This window comes from Syngnathus acus, chromosome 8, assembly GCF_901709675.1.
Source record: "Syngnathus acus chromosome 8, fSynAcu1.2, whole genome shotgun sequence".
Lineage (NCBI taxonomy): Eukaryota > Metazoa > Chordata > Actinopteri > Syngnathiformes > Syngnathidae > Syngnathus > Syngnathus acus.
In genome coordinates, this window is record NC_051093.1 from 8,755,636 (window position 1) to 8,773,336 (window position 17,701).

At 40.6% G+C, this 17,701-nt stretch overlaps 3 protein-coding genes across 4 annotated transcripts; all 3 read right to left on the bottom strand.

Annotated features, from left to right (window-relative positions):
- Positions 1-2,192: 2,192 nt before the first annotated feature.
- Positions 2,193-9,261, bottom strand: LOC119125478 (homeobox protein Dlx3b-like). The gene is made up of 3 exons (XM_037256057.1): positions 8,600-9,261; positions 4,911-5,095; positions 2,193-4,218 (listed from the first exon to the last, which is right to left on the bottom strand). The coding sequence occupies exons 1-3, from the start codon at positions 8,919-8,921 to the stop codon at positions 3,793-3,795; spliced, it is 933 nt and encodes a 310-aa protein (XP_037111952.1). The 5' UTR covers positions 8,922-9,261; the 3' UTR covers positions 2,193-3,792.
- Positions 9,262-10,322: 1,061 nt separating this feature from the next.
- On the bottom strand, positions 10,323-15,319 carry LOC119125447 (26S proteasome non-ATPase regulatory subunit 11A-like). Its single transcript, XM_037255995.1, has 13 exons — positions 15,157-15,319; positions 14,544-14,645; positions 14,207-14,403; positions 14,034-14,091; positions 13,645-13,839; positions 13,405-13,549; positions 13,188-13,248; positions 13,060-13,122; positions 12,868-12,993; positions 12,757-12,792; positions 12,606-12,657; positions 12,299-12,442; positions 10,323-11,558 (listed from the first exon to the last, which is right to left on the bottom strand). The coding sequence occupies exons 1-12, from the start codon at positions 15,245-15,247 to the stop codon at positions 12,300-12,302; spliced, it is 1,269 nt and encodes a 422-aa protein (XP_037111890.1). The 5' UTR covers positions 15,248-15,319; the 3' UTR covers positions 10,323-11,558; position 12,299.
- A 291-nt stretch (positions 15,320-15,610) lies between these two features.
- On the bottom strand, positions 15,611-17,270 carry rpain (RPA interacting protein). 2 transcript variants are annotated; one of them, XM_037256073.1, is made up of 7 exons: positions 17,053-17,270; positions 16,782-16,973; positions 16,652-16,724; positions 16,430-16,523; positions 16,299-16,362; positions 16,002-16,142; positions 15,611-15,867 (listed from the first exon to the last, which is right to left on the bottom strand). In XM_037256073.1, the coding sequence occupies exons 1-7, from the start codon at positions 17,122-17,124 to the stop codon at positions 15,838-15,840; spliced, it is 666 nt and encodes a 221-aa protein (XP_037111968.1). In that variant the 5' UTR covers positions 17,125-17,270; the 3' UTR covers positions 15,611-15,837. The 2 variants fall into 2 exon arrangements, with proteins under 2 accessions (XP_037111968.1, XP_037111967.1); XM_037256072.1 differs by having other exon boundaries at positions 16,430-16,541.
- Between the last annotated feature and the right edge of the window lie 431 nt (positions 17,271-17,701).

The window sequence follows — 17,701 nt, forward strand, 5'->3', positions numbered from 1 at the left end:
CAATAACAATTGCAGTATCTACTTAAACCAATTAAATCACAATTATCATTTATGATAATTCTCTATTATTATCCTTCTCTGCTTGTCAAATTATTTGCCATTGTTTTTTTAAGCTAGGGTTCCATTAACATTGTGGTCATCAATTACCCTGTAACCTGACGCTGCGTCGAACATCAACTTGACGATTATAGTAACATTGCACAAACAAGTATAGAACACCAACTAATCACTCTAATTAGCAGGAGCTCAAAAGCGTGTCGCCCATTATCGTTGACATCATTGAATCCGGCGAACTGAGTGAACTGTTAGACTTACAAGTCTTTTTTTTTCTTTTTTCTGGGATCTTTTGACAAAACTTGTGTTGAACCAGCTGCTTGAAAACAATTTATCTTTTGAGAATGATTTCTTTTATGTACATTCTTATTGATATTAAGAATTTCTTTGACATGTGTGAACAGGCCATGAGCCATTTGAAAATATGTATTATCCATGTGTGGTTTGTAGGTTGTAGCTGGAGGCAGGGAAAGCAAAGTCTTTCCAGCTACTCTTGTAAAGTTGTCTTTCGCTGCTGGGTTTTCCTCTCAGCCGCTGATGTCATCATCTTGTCTCGTTCCTTTCTTGCAGGCTCCTGAAGTGTAAAACTGCCTCCAACTAGTTGATAATGATTACTCAAGCCCATATATTCACCAACATGTGTAGACTTTTCTGTGTTTTTATAGAGTAAGACTTTCATGGAAAATTCAATTTCACTTTTTTTTTGGTCTCTATGACTCGACCAGGTGGAGAGAAAATCAGTTTTGGAATCCCCATTCTGTAAGAACGTTTGTTTTTTTTGTTTTTTTTTACTGCTGAACCAGTCATGGCTTTGGAAGCAAAAAACTTCACAGGTCACTACAAGTCCCAGTTGGCTCTCCTTGAGATGTTAAGACACATTCCTCTTTGACACCTGGAAGCTGAAGGATCAACAGAGGAAGGTAAATAGACATGGCAAGTGTCGTCTGGGATTTAAGACCAAGCTTTAAATGAACATGGTGTCACTCAGTTCTATTTGAATTGAAATGGTCATGTGATTGCACAATTGGAATCGGTGCACATTTAGAAAAAGGAAAAAAAAAAAAAAACAAGGGGTGTTAAATGGGCCATAATATGGAGGAAATGACTTTTTCATAGGCAGCATGGTGAGCACGTCTGGGTTGAAATATTTGCTCAGGCCCTACTGTGTGGAGTTTGCAGTTCTCGCTCTATTTAAATCTGCGTTGTTTAATTGTGCCATGCGACCAGTCTAGGGTGTGCCCATCTTTTTACACCCATGATACTAATGACACATTTCTGGACCTAAAATCCGATCCGATTTCGAGTTCCGATCCGATATTTTGCTTTTAGTATTGAAATTTATATAAGTGAACTATATATTTAAGCAAGTTATTCAACTTTTCATCAATAATCATTACAATAAATTCGACCAACCTTTCCCATCTGCAGCTTTGCAAAGCGCTCCATACACATTGTCATGTTTTGTCCTCAGATGACAAATCAAGTTTGCTCTTGAAATTGCTATGTTGCAGACATCGCAAGTAGTTTCAGGACAGTCTTCACTCTCTAATAATATTTCCACACTTTTGACATGCTTGCTTTTGCACCGCCACGAAAGTTTGAATTGCCCAGCTACCGTCAACCGGTATTTTACGACAGTTGCCGTAAAGATAGGGCACGACCAATCAGCTAATGTAGCCGAGCTCCGATCACCGGGAATTGTCAAAGATCGGGCCAATCCGATCTCGAGATCGGGACATGTTCCACGCACTGATGCATTTGATGGAAAAACAAGTCAAACACTTTGACCTGAATTTAATTCAACTTAAATTGTAAATGTGATTATGGGATGGCTTCTTTTCAATGCAGTCCTTTTAAAGGTTAGCCTTTGGGTTTGGTTTGCTTGTTTGTCACGTACACACCCGTACCCGATCATACACTCACCTCCTCCCCTTTCCAACTGTTTACCACATGAAAGAAAATATTCTGTTTCGCTGCTGTGTTATTAGATTTGAAAGACTCCAGAGTGTCTGCTGTACTGTCACCTCCCAAAACCTCTAGTGTGTGAATGAGTGTGTGTGTGTGTGTGTGTGTGTGTGTGTGTGTGAGAAGCAAGTGCATGCATGCAAGACAGTTCATTAAACTCACAAGCCAAGTAGTAAAGTCAAATGTTTTATTTCAAATATGCAGACTGTTGTACCAAATTTGATCCAAAAATATAAATAAAATATTATCACGTGTCACACACCAATAAAATATACATTTTCTATGAAAGTGTTTTAGCACCATTTGCCGCTTCTATTTTATATACAGGTATATGTAAATATCCATTTAAATGATCTCACCATTATTTTCTTTCCACACTTGTTTGTGTTGCATTTGCTTGAGGATATTGCCAAATTACCTTAACGACGCCAACATTGAGACTTGCTAAGTAGGGCAAGCAAGAATAAACATTGACTGCAGCAGTCTGGGAACGCAATTTGACAAACAATGCTAAACAACTCACTAAATGGAGATCTTTTCTTTTTTTTGTCCTGTTCCATTCAAACTAAATATAGGAATGCTTATGGTCAAGTCGTTTTCAATAGGGAAGTTTTTAGTGACATTTAGACTTTGTGAACCGCACATTGGTCTGTAATGGCCTGACCTATGAGTAATAAGAGAAACCAATCCAGTAGCACAGAGAAGTTGGCGGCACATGTTGCTCAACGAAACAGTTAAGGTCATTACAAACCCGTCGCATCCTCATTCCTAAATGACAAAATAATTGCACCGTGAATGACAACACCTACAGAAGTTTTAATTGTCAGACCGAGGGTTGAAATACTTTCTTAGGGTTCGGTAAATGTCATGGCGGAGATTTTACGTCATGCCAGTGACAATACACCACACCTGGCTTTCTGTTTCTCTCATAACTCCAAAAAGTTCAAACAACTAACAAATCAACTTGCATGTCAAGTATATAACCTCGGCCCTCCCTCACACGAATTTGTCTTTACTTGCCGAGTGTCATCACAAACATCCCGGCCACATGTTCTGCTTGTATGACGACTTTGAAACGACTCAGCCTTCATCAACAAACAACAGTTAGGAAAAAGGTATAATCATGACGCCCTCTAATTCTTTTCACTTGTAATATCAGGCTTCAAAATTTGAATCAAGGCTATTGAGATGTGTTTTTGTTGTTAGATAGCATTGCAAATTATTTTCTAATTCACTTTCAGTATTTTCTGACTAAATTGGCCATACTGAAAATACATACACCACTTATACATCTTCCGGGATTGCAGCCATCCCATATAATTGTGCGCTGTGAAATTATATATCACTTCATTATTTAATTGGTTACTTAAACATCTTACGGGGTTGCAGCGATCCCTTATAACTGTGCGCTGTGAAATTATATGTAACTTAATGATTTAATTGGTTACAAAATTATTATTACTTTAGTACAGAAAAATTGTGACGCGGTGGCACACTGTCCACCTTAAAGTTCAGAGGTTGCCGGGTTCGATCCCATCTCCAGGCTTCCTCAAAAAAAATAAACAACTTAAATGTAGAATATCAACAGTAGTCTGTCTATGGCTATAAATGGTATTAAGCAAATGAATGCATTTGGGAACTTTGGTCATGTTTCAAATGTTCAATATGGAAAGTCCATTTTCATCCTGCTTTAGAGGAACGCCTTTGGGTATTTCTGGATGATCCCAAAACTTCCCTCCTGTTTGGGTTGAATGTCTTCAGTATGTTTGGGACTCAGTAAACGGCCCCAATGGGGGCGGGGGGCGCCGATGACGACGTGTGGTGGGTAGTGCCAGCCGCCTGCAACCCTAAATGTGCGTCCTGCTGCTGGTACCAATTCTGGTGCGTGTACTCCTCCATGTAGACAGAGGAGGAATCACCTGAGGGCTGATAGGAATCCTGCCCCCTGCTGGTAGGGCCCAGCATTGTATTATTCTTGAGGCTGCTGTTAGTGTTTGTGTCGTTGCTGCTTGTGTTGTTGGGGGCGTTGCTGCCGCTGCTATTGTTGTTTTCCCACGCAGCCGGAGATGGGGGAGAGTTGCAAGCCATTGAATCGCTTGCCTCTGGGCTTTGCTCCAGCACAATGTCCCCCAGTGGAAACTCTCCATTCTTGTAGAGTTTCTTGAATTTGGAGCGACGGTTTTGGAACCATATTTTGACCTGAAATTCATGTGACACGTCATGTGAAGGCTTGTCATAAAGCAACAAATAAATTGCAGCAATACTTAGCACAGATTAGATTCATTTTCAATAAAAGATTTACAACTTTGGGAAATGATCATTTCAGCATTTACAAACATGTCATTTGACAATTTTATATTAAATTGAATTTTGTTATTTAGTTGAGAATTCAATTCTTATTATTATTTTAATAGCATTTAAAAATGGCCATGTGTTAATAGAGAAAATATAAGAACAACAAAATTGGTCTTTTTCTTTTTTTTAAAACACATGATACGTAAAAGCAGGATCGCATTCTTCCATTTTACTGTATGTGGACTGCCAGAAGAAGAAACTTGAACAGGTGCGATTTAGTTTTGGTAGCTGTTCCATCTGAGGTGTTATTGGTCATTTAACCACTAGGTGACATCCAACTACAATTTCTGCTCAGTCATTTCATGACTTAAAAAAGTCACAGGAGCCAAAATGAAAAAGTGCATTCCTACACTAGCACACATTTAACATAAAGTGTCAGAAAAGTTCCAGGACTGGTTTCACACACACAAAAAAAACTACACATTATCTCCTTCCGAGTAATTGAAAAAAATTAAAATCCCAAATGTGGGATTTTTATTTGCTATCTCTTCGACAGTGCCAATAAAAGCTGTTATTTATTTTCTGTCTCGCCTCACCTGTGTCTGCGTCAGGCCCAACTGTGCGGCCAGCTCGGCCCTCTCTGGTAGGGCCAAGTACTGGGCCGACTGGAATCTCCTCTGTAGGACGGCTAGCTGGTAGCTGGAGTAAATTGTCCGTGGCTTCCGAACCTTCTTGGGCTTCCCGTTTACCATCCGAACCTCCATCTCTGGTTCTTCTTTCACTATAGGAGGAGACGTTTGGTTAAGTGTGTTCAATCCAGCACCTACACATTTGACCATGAGAAATTTCTATTTTCGAACTCTGCACGTGTCTTCTACTTCTACTCATACAATAAGAGCAGCTTAAAATTGGACTCCACAAAGCAGAGATATAACAGAAATAGCCATGGCTGCTCCAGTCGCTACAGTACATTTCAAAGAAATTCCACCAGCACTCCAAACTTATAATTTTGGTCTGAGTGTCCCCTCGAGCCGGGGCGGGAGATGGAGATTTATTGCTGCTTTTCATGTTGTCCGAAAGACTGCTTCTATACATACATTGCCTCTATTGCTCTTGCATCACTTTATTTTTTGGGGCCAATATTGACGCCGACTGATATCGATTAAGTTACTTTTGATTGATTTGGTGGTTAGCAAATGACAGTATAAATTTAACTTTAGAAAAGAATTTAAAAAAATCAATTGGGTCCATGTTTAATTTTTGGAACATCATTATCCATTCATGTGAAGCAATAATCTTCTTTTGAGCTCTGTTTTAAAGATTTCAAGGCTATTTGTTATTCTATATGCATTTATGAAATAAACAACACGTCATTCATTTGGGGCGTGGCCAAAGGCCTTGCGTGATAAGGTGTCGGTGTTGTTGGATGATTCAAAGGCCAAGGCTGACTGACGTGTTGTGACACCTGATGTGCTGTGTGGCTGTGGGCCAAAGTGGCCTGGAGCCTTTTCCAGGTGGAATGTCAAAAAAGTGCACCAGTCTGTTGAGTTTGAATATCTTGATTAAGACGTTCACACACAGATACGTTCGCACGTCAAATGATGACAGGATGAGGTGAGTTCAAACACGTAAAAGCATTTTGTTTTAGTGACATTGATCATTAAATTCAGATTCTTATTTAAGTTTGACCTCTATAAGTTTGCGCCGTACGGACTTTACCACGCGTTGTAATTGAGCACTATAACGTCTCGGAAAAGAAATTCCACTAGTTGCTAAACCCAAAAGTTAATTCATAAATAATACTAAATCTATTATGATTTATTTATTTAGTTTATTTGACAGGGACACTGTACATCAATGAATATTTCTGTAGAAGCACCAGAATTATTATTGTTATTATTATTATTAAATGAGAAAAAATAGGGTAGGTGCGGAATCAGCACTAAAAAAATCATATTGAAAACTTAACTTGGATCTCTGAATAAAAAAGAATGTATAAATGTACAAAAATGACCAGTGCTGTAATCGATCCACACTTATCCCTTATTTTGTTAGAGCCTAGACTGGTCACTTGGCACAAAATCACTCACATCTGTAATCATATACATACATTCTTCAAATATAAATGAAAATTCTTACATTAAAGGATTCACTGTATAGAACCTCGAATATGTAGACCACTGGTGTGATCAAATGAAGATGCACGATATGGTCACTATTATCCACATTCTCACGGTGACTAGAATTTTGCACAATACTGTACTCAGAATTCCAAAAACATTTACCGTAATTTTCGGACTATAAGTCGCACCGGAGTATAAGTCGCACCAGCCATAAAATGCCCAAAAAAGTGAAAAAAACCCATATATATGTATATAAATCGCTCCTGAGTATAAGTCGCCCCCCCACCCAAACTATGAAAAAAAAACGCGACTTATAGTCCGAAAATTACGGTATGTTTCATTGAAGAATATAAATTGACGGACGTACCGATGGATGGAGAATATAAAAGAAACTTCAATTTACAGTTCATACTCGATAGAAGTGTGTAAAAACAGTTCCGGAAACTACTGCTCTCCCTTCGACTTTTACTTTACCACAAATGATTTTCTTTTTTTGCCCACAGACTGCACCATGAGCCACTTTGCTTCGCTCGAAAATGAATCTTCAGTGATACTCTGACGTGGAAGACATCATCCTGCTTAAGTGTTTCCAATATTCCTCTCCAGACTTGTGACATCATTGTGACGATTACAAATGGTGGTCCACTGACAATAACCAGTGGACATATAGTGTAGGTCTCTCCATAGGTATGTTTTTTTTGCCTTTGGAACCACAGAGCAGTAGGAAAACGAGTCAAAACAGGCCCGAGTCCTATTCAGCAATAAAAATCTGGGCCTGCGACCCTGAACAGGATAAGCCAAAATGGATGAGAGGATGACATTTTTGTTGTTGAAAAAAGTGAAATATACATAAAGAGTATGCATTTTGTTCAATCTTTAAACAGCATTTTTATCTCTTTGGCCCAGTGAGAGGCATCAAGCACATGAGGAACATTGAGGGTTAGGGTTGGCTGGCGTATCAAGCTAGCACCTAGCTAGCTCCTCGTGCATCCTAGTCATGCCATTCGAGTCCATTCTCCGACCAACATATGTTGCAAGTCAGCCAACGAGGTTGCGTTGGTCACTCTGGCACGAAAAGAACGCCCAAGATGATCCCACAAGTGTTCAACAGAGTTGAGGTCAGGATTGCTGGCAGGTCATGCCATCCTCTTTGCTCCCAAATTCTGGAGGTAGTCTCTGACAAAGCCCTACTCTGTGGGGGTGAAGGATAGACAGTGCGATATGGGATTGCCACCGGTCAGATAATATCATTTTGATATAGCAGTGTGTTGAGATGCTGCCTCACATGCTCACAGCCTCCAGCCAAAGATGTTACACTATCCGTGCAGCAATCAGTACTATGGTCTCTGTATCTTCTCTAAATCTTAACCGTATGACCCAAAAATGTGCCATCGCACAACTTTGGTTCCAGTGCACATGTCGCAAACAAAAATGGGCCTGACGATAAAGCATAATCATTGCAAGCCTCTCTGGAAATGAGCTGCATAGTCAGTTTTGGATTGACCGGACAGAGAACCGCTGGCTCATCCTGCAAACCTTGTATTGAACTTTGCCTTCAATTTGGAGATGGTACCTATAGGGCTCATTTCAAACAACGCTGCAAGTCACATCACCTTGAAGTTGCCATGTCACACAGGCCCCATCTAGAGATCCAGATCAGTCAAATGTGGTGTGCCGATTCTTGGAGGAAACACCATTTGGCGCCTGATTGGCAGCGCATGGTGGTACCAACAGCTCAAAACAATGGTCAATGGTAATAAGATGTTTGGTAATTGGTCATGGACACAACACACATATTGAGCTTTGCTGTTCATCCCACAAACATTCGTTATTTGAATTTTTCTTTCTTGTTCCTATCAACAGCAAATGAACATTACTTTTTTTCTTGACTTTATCAATTCCATCAATTAGTTGTCATATAAACCATAAATCATATAATCCTAATTTATGTAGGCCCTATTTCCATTGAAACGACTACTTCAATGCATGTGCAGGATTACTTCATGCCAACTGACAACTTTTTATTTTACATCACATCCTCATTTTGTATTGTTTCCTGCAATAGCAGTAAATGTCTTTTGCAGCATTCAAGTGTTTCATAAAAATGCCAAATAAATGAACACGTTAAATCCTGTTATTTAGTCGGAGTCGTACTCACTCACCACTATCTGGAAGTGTTGACTGCGTCTCTCTGCTGAAGCCCCCGGGCTCCCTGTACGCCGAATGCGGGTACGTGTACTCGCTTTTTCCGCATGGGAAGGCGCCACCGGGGACCATCCCGTTCAGGTTGTAGTGGGTGTACGCGTAAGGGCTCATGTGTTGAGTCGAGTAAGACTGCTGCGCTGCGTAAAAATCCTGCGAGCCATGGAGCGCGCCGTGGCCGCCGTAGAAGCCCATATCCGCGGGTGAAGGCTCCGCCAGGCTCGGGGACGCGCGGAGGTTCGGTTTCTTCTCCTCGAAGGCAGGTGATGGTTGCCCGTTCATTGTTCACGATGTTCCGGCAAGTGTTCAGTAATGCTAAAGACAAAGAGACAAGAGTGTGGAGCTGGCGTTCCCAAGTTGTCCACGGTGGCGGCGCCCAGCCCACAAGTGGAGCTCCTAATTACAGGGCGCGCCGAGCTGAGCCAAGCCGGGCAGGAGAGAAGGAGTGGATGTCTCCCTCTCATTGGCTCCCCCTCGCACTCCCAGCCTCTGCCCCGGGGCCAAGACGGCACTGCTTGTCGCCTGTCTGACTCCCTTCTTCTCCCCGCAGAAACCTCCAGTGAACCTCTCCCTAAAGCCTTAAAGACACCGAGGCGCACTAGCAACCAAGCAATCCCAAAACAAACAGAAAAAAAAAGTCACCTCACCTGAATATGCGAGTAGAATCTCAACGTGGTGCATCAAAAGTACGCAGCAAAAAGTCTTGACGTTTCAAGAGAAGGGCAAAAAAGAAATAGCTGAGTAGTGTAAGAAAGATTTTTACTTTGGCAGTGGGAATAAATATACCAATTTAGCAAACAAAGATAATGGTGTGGTGATAAGGTATGTTTACGCATTGGCTTTGCTCCTATTCAAATGGAGATGCTGCTTGTAGAATCACATTGAGAGTCAATCAGGCTTTCTTTACATGGGTCGACTTGAGCCCCGGGCCTCCATCATGCCCTGGAGGGGAGCCAACCGAGCTTTATGCAGTGGACCTACAATAAACCCAAAAGTATAGGTCTGCAAAAAAGTCCCACTGGGATCCTAAAAGCAAAGACTAGGCTGAATTAATTGGCTGAAAGAGTAAAGCTATGATGGTTCTCATTAACATTATAGGGAATTTTGGTCTGAAGATTATTTCGGATGAATAAAGTGAACAATGTTTGAAACATTTTGAAAAAAGATGCACAGCCAGGTGTTTATTTGTATTTTATGGAGCTTACCCTGTTGTAAATGTGTTTGTGGATGAACATATACAATTGTTTTACAAATAAATCAAAACATGAAGAAAACAAGATAATTCAATTCTTAACTTCTTATACCTTTAAATTGAAGAATTAGTTTGTTCAATACCATTACATTTCATCATTATTTTAGCAAAGCAAACATTTCCAATACACACAAAAAATATCTTGCTTTCCAGTGAACCATGGAATTAATATTTCATCAGTTCTGAGAACTTCAGAATGATGTTGGGTGGAGTCAACCAACTTCTGGAAACTTTGAACTGGTCCTCCAGCCCACGATGATTGAACTACATTCCCAATCCCTCAGCATATCTTGGTTTTGCATCACACACTTTCTATTGCATTAAGTCTGTGGATTGGGCTGGCCACTCCATACTGCTAATCTCGTTGGTCTGGACCCAAGATGCTTCTTGGTTACTGGTGTTTTGGGCCCATTGTCTTTCAAGGCCATTTCTTTTTTTTTGTTTAAGGCAACAAGACCATGTATTCAAAGTAGTCCATAATCCCCATCTGGCATGCAATAAATAGACTGAAAACAAGACACAGCACCCCGACACATTATCTTGCATTTATCAGTGCAGAAAATGTTACAGAATTTCTCTCAAGGTCAGTGAAATGCACCGCCTTCACCTAAGTGTCTTTGAGAAATGCAGAAGAATCGTGGAATGTATATAGTTCAATCGATCTGAGCTGGAATACCAACAGTTGGAATTGAAATCTAGACTAAGTTCTCATTTAAAAGCATTAGAAAGTATGTTCAAATTGATAGATAGCATGTCAATTTTCCCCAAACAGCATTTTATTTAGAACTTTTATGTATGGTAACCACCCAATCCCTGCAAAATATATTTTCAGGAATATGTTCTCTGTAACCCTTTTTTTTTTTTTTTTACACAATCACTCTAAACATATCATAATGCAAAATTCCTCCTTTGCTCATACGCCAGAACACTGAAAGCACTTGGTGCTCTCACTGGTGAGCTTTACATGATTCTTGCATCTTATAAAAATGAGACCTTATAATTACATGGGGGAAGTGGATGAACAGCAGATCTTGGCAATGTTCTGTACAAAGAGGAGGTTAGATGCGGGTGAATGGCACAACAGTAACACTTTGGGTCTTCTGCGGAACGCTTTTAAAGAAACAGCGCTGATATAATCCCCAGAATGCCCTGATACTCTTTGGAGTGGGGCAGACCTTACATTTCTACAGTACAAATGAGGATACAATCAAAACTTTGGGTCCAAAGTCTTAGCCCAAAAAAGTAGCAAGTCTCCAAAAAAAAATGAATGGAAAAAAACATTAGGTAAAGTTAGCCTCTATCTGATCATGTTTTGATGTTAATTTTACAAGTGTATACATGTGGTTAGTGTATTTTCGATTTTATTTGACAAGATTCCCTGATGGCCAGTGCAGAGAATAAGAGGAAACTCATCCCATCGGTGGAAGAAGTAAGGCGCAGTGTCTAGATCTTTCCAGCGGGTAGCGCACTTTGTGTTCCCTACCAGAAGAAGGGAGACCAAAGAGTTGTGCCCATTCCCCTCTGAAGTGTCTCCACAGGTTGATCAAGTGTTTTGAAAGTCCAACCCACTTCCCTCATCCATCCAGGGGGGTTAAAGTGAGAGGCATCGACGGAGGTCTGACTGGCCCGCGACGTTCCGCACGGGAGGACTGCTGATTTTTTCCTCTCTGCGCAGGAAAATAAGAGTCAGACATGGAGTGAATCGAGTATTTTTTTTTTTAGTTGTATATTAAGACATTTTGGCTTCAGATCAAAAGCTGACAAGTCCAGCTTTTGTTTCATCGTATTAACTTAACAACTCAGGACCGAGCCAGTTTTTGCCTGGCTGTGTTTCAAGTCTACAAAAAAATCCTATTTATTTCTCTGTGGGACTACAAAGGAAATAAAACAACGATTTTCATGCGTGAGCGATGAAAGGGTGGAGCGTGAGCCAAGGGAAAACCATGACATTGTGGGCCGCTTCTGGATCACTGGATGTTTCCGCCATTTCATGTTTTTGATATGTTATAATGTTGGAAATACATCCAGATGTACACGGTGGGTTTTGTGGCTCTTGGCAGAGGTCTCCGGACTGCCTTCTAATTGCTGTTGTGTCTTGTCTCTGTTTGGAACCTTAAGCGCCACCCAAAACTGAAAAGCTTGGCAGCAGGATGGGCTTTGAAGTGGACTTCAGTGGTAGGTTTTTGGTCTATTTGTCTTTGGAATTGCAAACATCCACGGTTAGGGGTTGACTTCATCTTAACTGGCAAGACTAGCATACCTGATCCTGTGAATTTCCAAGAGGTCTACAACACATGACGATTTACTGATCTTGTTTTAAAAGGACAAATACAACATTGATTATTGAAGACCCGACGGAAAAAAAAAATACACTCAGGATAAATGTAATTGAGTCGACAAGACTGACCTTATGTTAGCTTCTTGGCTTTGTTGTAAAGTGAGTCCACCACCTTGCTCATGTTCTGAATGGTCTCCAGGGCCGTCTCGTATGTCTTGTCAACCACAGGCTCATCGAAGACGATGAGCACACCTTCACCCTGGTCTAAAATACCTGGAAGCATTATTGGCGGGATGGACAAAAGAAGCAGGGTGGGTTGACAATGAAAAGAAAAAAAAAAGTTGGTTTGTTAGTCTTATTACGAATAATATCACACGGAGTCAAAAGCAATGTCCTTAAACTAGCTAAGAAAAAAAAATGGCTTCTGTGAACTTACCGTGAAATTTTTGGTCCAGAATCATCTGTGATAATTTCCTCTCAACATCACCCTGAAAGAAAAACACACCTGGGATTCTCAATATTACATACAAAAACAAATAAACACTCCATTAAATGAACGAATGAAAAAACAATCGAGCAACACATACCTTGGACAGTTTGATGATGGAGGAAATGTGGGCCATCTGAAAGAGAAAATAGTGCATAAAGTCTACAGAACACATCATAAACATAAAGTCAAAAGTTACTGCAGCACTTACTTGGACCCTGGAGAAAGGCTCAATGACCCTGATGAGGTTCTGCTCCAGCAGGTTGTCATAAAGTTTGGTCAGATGTGTTCGGATGATGGGGTCGTCCCTCAGTTCCACTTTATACTCTGTCAGTGCCTGAGCAAGGACAAAGAGCAGATCATTGACAGATTGACGACACAAGTTTCACTTCAGTCTACAAACCTTTTCAAAGTCAGATAGCGAGCGATTCTTGCTGGCTTGTGCTACACTTTTTAGGGAATCCGTCTGTAGAAAAAAATAAATAAATTGTTACATGTTTCTAAAACAGAATGTATCAAAACTCATCTTACCTGTCTTCCAGTGTAGCGCAGAACGAGCTTGCCACTGATGAGGGCCTGGACATCCTCTGGTCTGAAACAAAACAACAAAAAAGGTTTTTCAAAGTTGGGATCCTCGTGGTGGTGAGGAATTATAAAAGCAAGGGGTTTGTTTTCCCAGTAGCTCCATTATTGAAGATGTAAGACTTAAAATAATAATTGTATAGTACCTTCGTGCTGTAAGACTTACGCATTGAGCATGATTTTGCAGAGCAGCATATATTTGAGAACTGTGATGGCTCTCGGACTGTCAATGGAGTCGTAGCCCTCAAAGGCCTCATAGAAGTAAGAGTAAGCTGTCTTCCAGTCTTTTTCCTCTGCTGCGTGGATGATCCCTGAAATCACACATGGTAACGTCAGGTCATCTTGGATGCTCAAACATACCTTGAATAAGACTTTTGGTATCACCCAACTATATCTTGCTTCTTACCTGATTGCATGTCTAAAGCAGCTTGTAATTTTGGTGGGCAGTAGATGGCATTGGCGGTCGTCCTGGCTGAAGTGAGGGCGGCGCGAGCTTTGGGTAGGTTACAGAGGGCGTGATATGTTTTACTCTCCAGCAGCTGCACTTCCACCAGCAGGGCTTTGTCATCCATCTTTTTCAGCTCCTGTAGTAACTGCGAGCCTGGAGGTGGAAATAAACATGCAACTGTTCAAAAAATGTACAATATGATATATACGGACAAATTGGTCAGGAACTAAATTCTGCAACAAGTCTTGATAATATGATTTAAGATAGAGTGTGAGAATACTTTTAATGATAAACATGCAAACAGGTCAGTATATTGCAGTACACCATAAAACATTTGGGACACTCACCTAGTTGTAGAGCTTCCAGGTAACACTTTGTGTCAAAATATAGTGAGATAAGTCGAGCCTAAGGACAAAGCAGGATAAAAGTCTCACAGCGCTCATGTGGAAAACAAATTGCGGCTGTTCAAATCATTCATCTCATTTAGAAAAACTATCATTATTATAAGAATATTTCTCACCTCTAGGGCCTGTCTGAGGAAAGTTCTCTTTTCAGCCTTGGCCCAATCTATGCACTCCAGGCAGAGCTCGACTTCATGACCAGTGGCTGCCTCCATATCTAGAAACAAGTCCAGCAGGGAGCGGACCAGTCGGGCTGCTTTGGCCTTAGAGATGGAGTTGAGGAACGGCCGCACATATGTCAATAGACCACCAAGCTCTGACAGAAAAGGGAAAAGGATGTTAAAAAAAAAAAGGTTATTAGCTGTAAAAAAGGAGTTGTTTTGTATTGGCTCTAAAATATTTAAGATGGCATGAATCAAACAATGGTGTGATCTAACAAAGAGTTTTTGTGTTTACCTTCAGCCTGTCCTGTCTTGGCCAGCAGTCCACCCAGCTCCAGGATGCTCTGCTCTTTAACGCGCACAGCCTCTTCATCGCTGTCCTGAATGTCCCGCTTTACTGCAACACAGAATCAAATTTCAATTGATATGAAGACGTTGAATTCAAATATTCTCTATTCACTGTGATGTTTGACTGCTGATAATGAAAACACTAGAAAAAACAACAACATGACAACTGCTTGGTGAATCCTTATAAAGATCAGCAATTTGACAGGATGCTGTGAAAGCAATTTTAACACTGATTTGATTGTTCATGGACGACTTGCGGCGAGACGAACTCTCCAACTGTCATCCAAGTTCCTGTCAATTGCACGCAAGCCGGCTGGCCAAGCTAGCATTAGCGCAAGTCATCATTTTACCGGGATGATGCTAGCCGGCTAGCTCGCCGCTGCTGACTCACTGTAAAAGCACCGGGGGGGAGACGAGATCGCCAGCCAACATCTGCTAACTAGCTAACAACAAAGATTTCCAATTGAATAGTTCGATTAGTTTGCTGTTAGGAAGCTTATGAAGACTAAAACAAACACAGACTTTAGTTTCCAGTCTCACGCTTTTTCGGGTATATTTACCTATTGAATGCAAGATATCGATGGAGGCGTTCCGATCCGTTACAAGAAGAGATTGCGCTCTCTGAAACTCAGCCACTGCCACGGCTGCCATCTTTCTTGTACCTGTCACACAGCTCCGCTCGGCTCGGCTCCGCTCGGCTTGTTAGATTTCCGCTCAGGTCCTTCACGCTCGATGCCGGCCGGAACAATGCTGCTCCTAACAGGACGTGTATGGTACTTCTTTCCACAAAACAAACCATGCATCATCATCCTTCGAATACTGATGCAAACAAATATTTTTGCTTCTGAAATATTTTTATTCATGAGACAATATTAAAAGAGATGTAATAATCAGTATTTTAGTTGTAAACATTTGTTTAGACACCACTGGTTTAATCTATGGCAATTAAGACTAATGGCAAAAATATAAACCATCAAAAAACAAAACATAAATTTTAGAATTTCAAAACAAATTATGTCTCTCAGTTTATTGCCTCAAAAAAAGTATTGAACATACATCTATTCAACAAAGGGGATGTATAAAAAATTCCCCAACATAGACTTTACATAAGGTGTTATAGGACGTTCTGTGAACCTTTTAATAGTACCAAAACTTCTGAATTAAATATAAAAAATAACCTTTATTTGAACAAATATTTACATATTCATAAATACAAATAATTTTTTTTATGCTGTTCCACATCACAGGATGATGGAGAGGTAGTCACAAACCTGAAAGCAGAGTCAAGAGAAACTGTGATGCTCCAATCGAAATAAGGACTTTACATCAGCTATATGTGAGAGTGAGTTAAACTACAAATGGGTAGAAAAAGAGTAAAGAAGAATTTTGGAACTAAATGTTGTACCTTGCAACTTATTAGCAGGTTGGGAGAGGCATCTGCATTTGATGCTAATGAAAAAACAGGATTGGAGGAGCAGCCTTCCATGTGCTCTGTGACTCTGGATTCGAGAAGTTGCCGTAGGACATCTGCAGTGATGTTCTTCATCTAAAGACAGTGTACAACATAACACAATCTCAACAAAACAAGATGATCCCATTTCATCTTCTAGACACACCAAAACATTTCTTAATCTATTCACGCATCTTTACAACTTGGTAATCATCTACTGATCAAACATTTCAAGGGCTTTTAAAAATGTACCTTTGTATTTATGTATAGTCCACATGGACAGGATATGAAATGACTGCTGATTTTCAAGTTGCTCCTAGCAAACACAAGAGAAGGGTTAGTCCTCAACAAATATTTAACAAGCACAATCGTATTTTACTTACATATGGCACATGGGACAAATAACATGAGCCACTTCCATTCCTTCCACAACAGATGATATGTACTGCTGCTCAAATTGTTGGTTTCTCTCGTACTCTTCAATAATAGACATTTCTGAAGTATTAATGGAAAACAGACTGTTTATGAATACATTTAGTATGCAGTTTTTAAGTGTTCTCCTTGGGGTTAATCACTTGGGCCATTATAAATGTGCAAGACATTACCATAGGTCAGAAGCTCCTGCTGGATCTCCTCTAAAACTGCCAGTTCATCATGGTCCTTCATAACGTTGTCCAACTGTTTGGAAAGAGGTCACCGTTTAATGATTGATTGCATACCTCTGTGATTGCATACCTCTGTCATTCCCTTTGGACCCCATAAGGACGGTAATTTCCTATCTTCGGACTGCAGCGCGCTCCATTCCTCTTCCATGACCTCCTGTACAATGAAGGAGGTCGCGGGGCCGCTGCATTTGGAACCCTCACCCATCTTGCGATATCGGTCGAGCAATCTCGACCTGCTACCCTTGAGCCTCTCTACGCATCGCTGTAAAAAAAAAAAAAAAAAAAAAGCAGATGATAAGTGAACGCCTTATGTTTACGCTGGAATTCTTAATGCACGCCACCTTGCGGTATGTTTCTTTCCACGGCGGGGTTGTTCCCTTATAAAGCGAGCGATGTCTCTGCGAAGACTCCATTTCAGAAGCATGAATACAAACGCAGTTGAGCGTGAAACGCTGGCTTGTCTTGTAAATTGTCACTCGGACATGACTCCAGCAATAACAACTCTGAAACGGTTTTAATACTGTCCGGTGACCCGGATGTGAATGTGTGCCGACGCGCATTGCATTGTGGGATACGAAATTCATTACTAGACGAAAGAAAAGCGTTTTTGTAATCCCTGAAAAGAAAGTGAAGTGAAATTAATTGAGACCACATATATTTACACACATGCAAACATTGTTCATATATGAAATAATATTTTTGTCACACCTGGTTAGGAAGTGTTTGGTCCTATATATTGACCCCCCCCCAAGTTGGTCTGATGAAAAAATGTGGCCACCTGCAGCATTTAAATTGCCTATATAGAATATATTCATTAAAAAACTATGCCCATTACAGGAAGCCATCCAAAAAAATGATACCAATAAAAGTTTATGTAAAATTCATGTTATCCATTACATCTGACAAAAGTTGTCATCAGCGAATGAAATAAACCTTGCACTCATCTTCCAGGTTTATCTTCCGCTTCTCCTCCTCCTCCTCCTCCTCCTC

Excerpts from the sequence above, each read along its gene's own strand:
- rpain (XM_037256072.1), bottom strand. The coding sequence starts at position 17,124 with ATGGAGTCTTCGCAGAGACATCGCTCGCTTTATAAGGGAACAACCCCG. Across the intron at positions 16,974-17,052 it reads GGAAAGAAACATACCGCAAG|CGATGCGTAGAGAGGCTCAA; the intron begins GTGGCGTGCATT and ends TTTTTTTTACAG. Across the intron at positions 16,363-16,429 it reads ATTTGTCCCATGTGCCATAT|GAGCAACTTGAAAATCAGCA; the intron begins GTAAGTAAAATA and ends TGTGTTTGCTAG.
- LOC119125478 (XM_037256057.1), bottom strand. The coding sequence starts at position 8,921 with ATGAACGGGCAACCATCACCTGCCTTCGAGGAGAAGAAACCGAACCTC. Across the intron at positions 5,096-8,599 it reads GTCAACACTTCCAGATAGTG|TGAAAGAAGAACCAGAGATG; the intron begins GTGAGTGAGTAC and ends CTCCTCCTATAG. Across the intron at positions 4,219-4,910 it reads TGGGCCTGACGCAGACACAG|GTCAAAATATGGTTCCAAAA; the intron begins GTGAGGCGAGAC and ends CATGAATTTCAG.
- LOC119125447 (XM_037255995.1), bottom strand. The coding sequence starts at position 15,247 with ATGGCAGCCGTGGCAGTGGCTGAGTTTCAGAGAGCGCAATCTCTTCTT. Across the intron at positions 13,550-13,644 it reads TGCTTTAGACATGCAATCAG|GGATCATCCACGCAGCAGAG; the intron begins GTAAGAAGCAAG and ends GTGTGATTTCAG. Across the intron at positions 13,249-13,404 it reads TGCAAAATCATGCTCAATGC|ACCAGAGGATGTCCAGGCCC; the intron begins GTAAGTCTTACA and ends GTTTTGTTTCAG.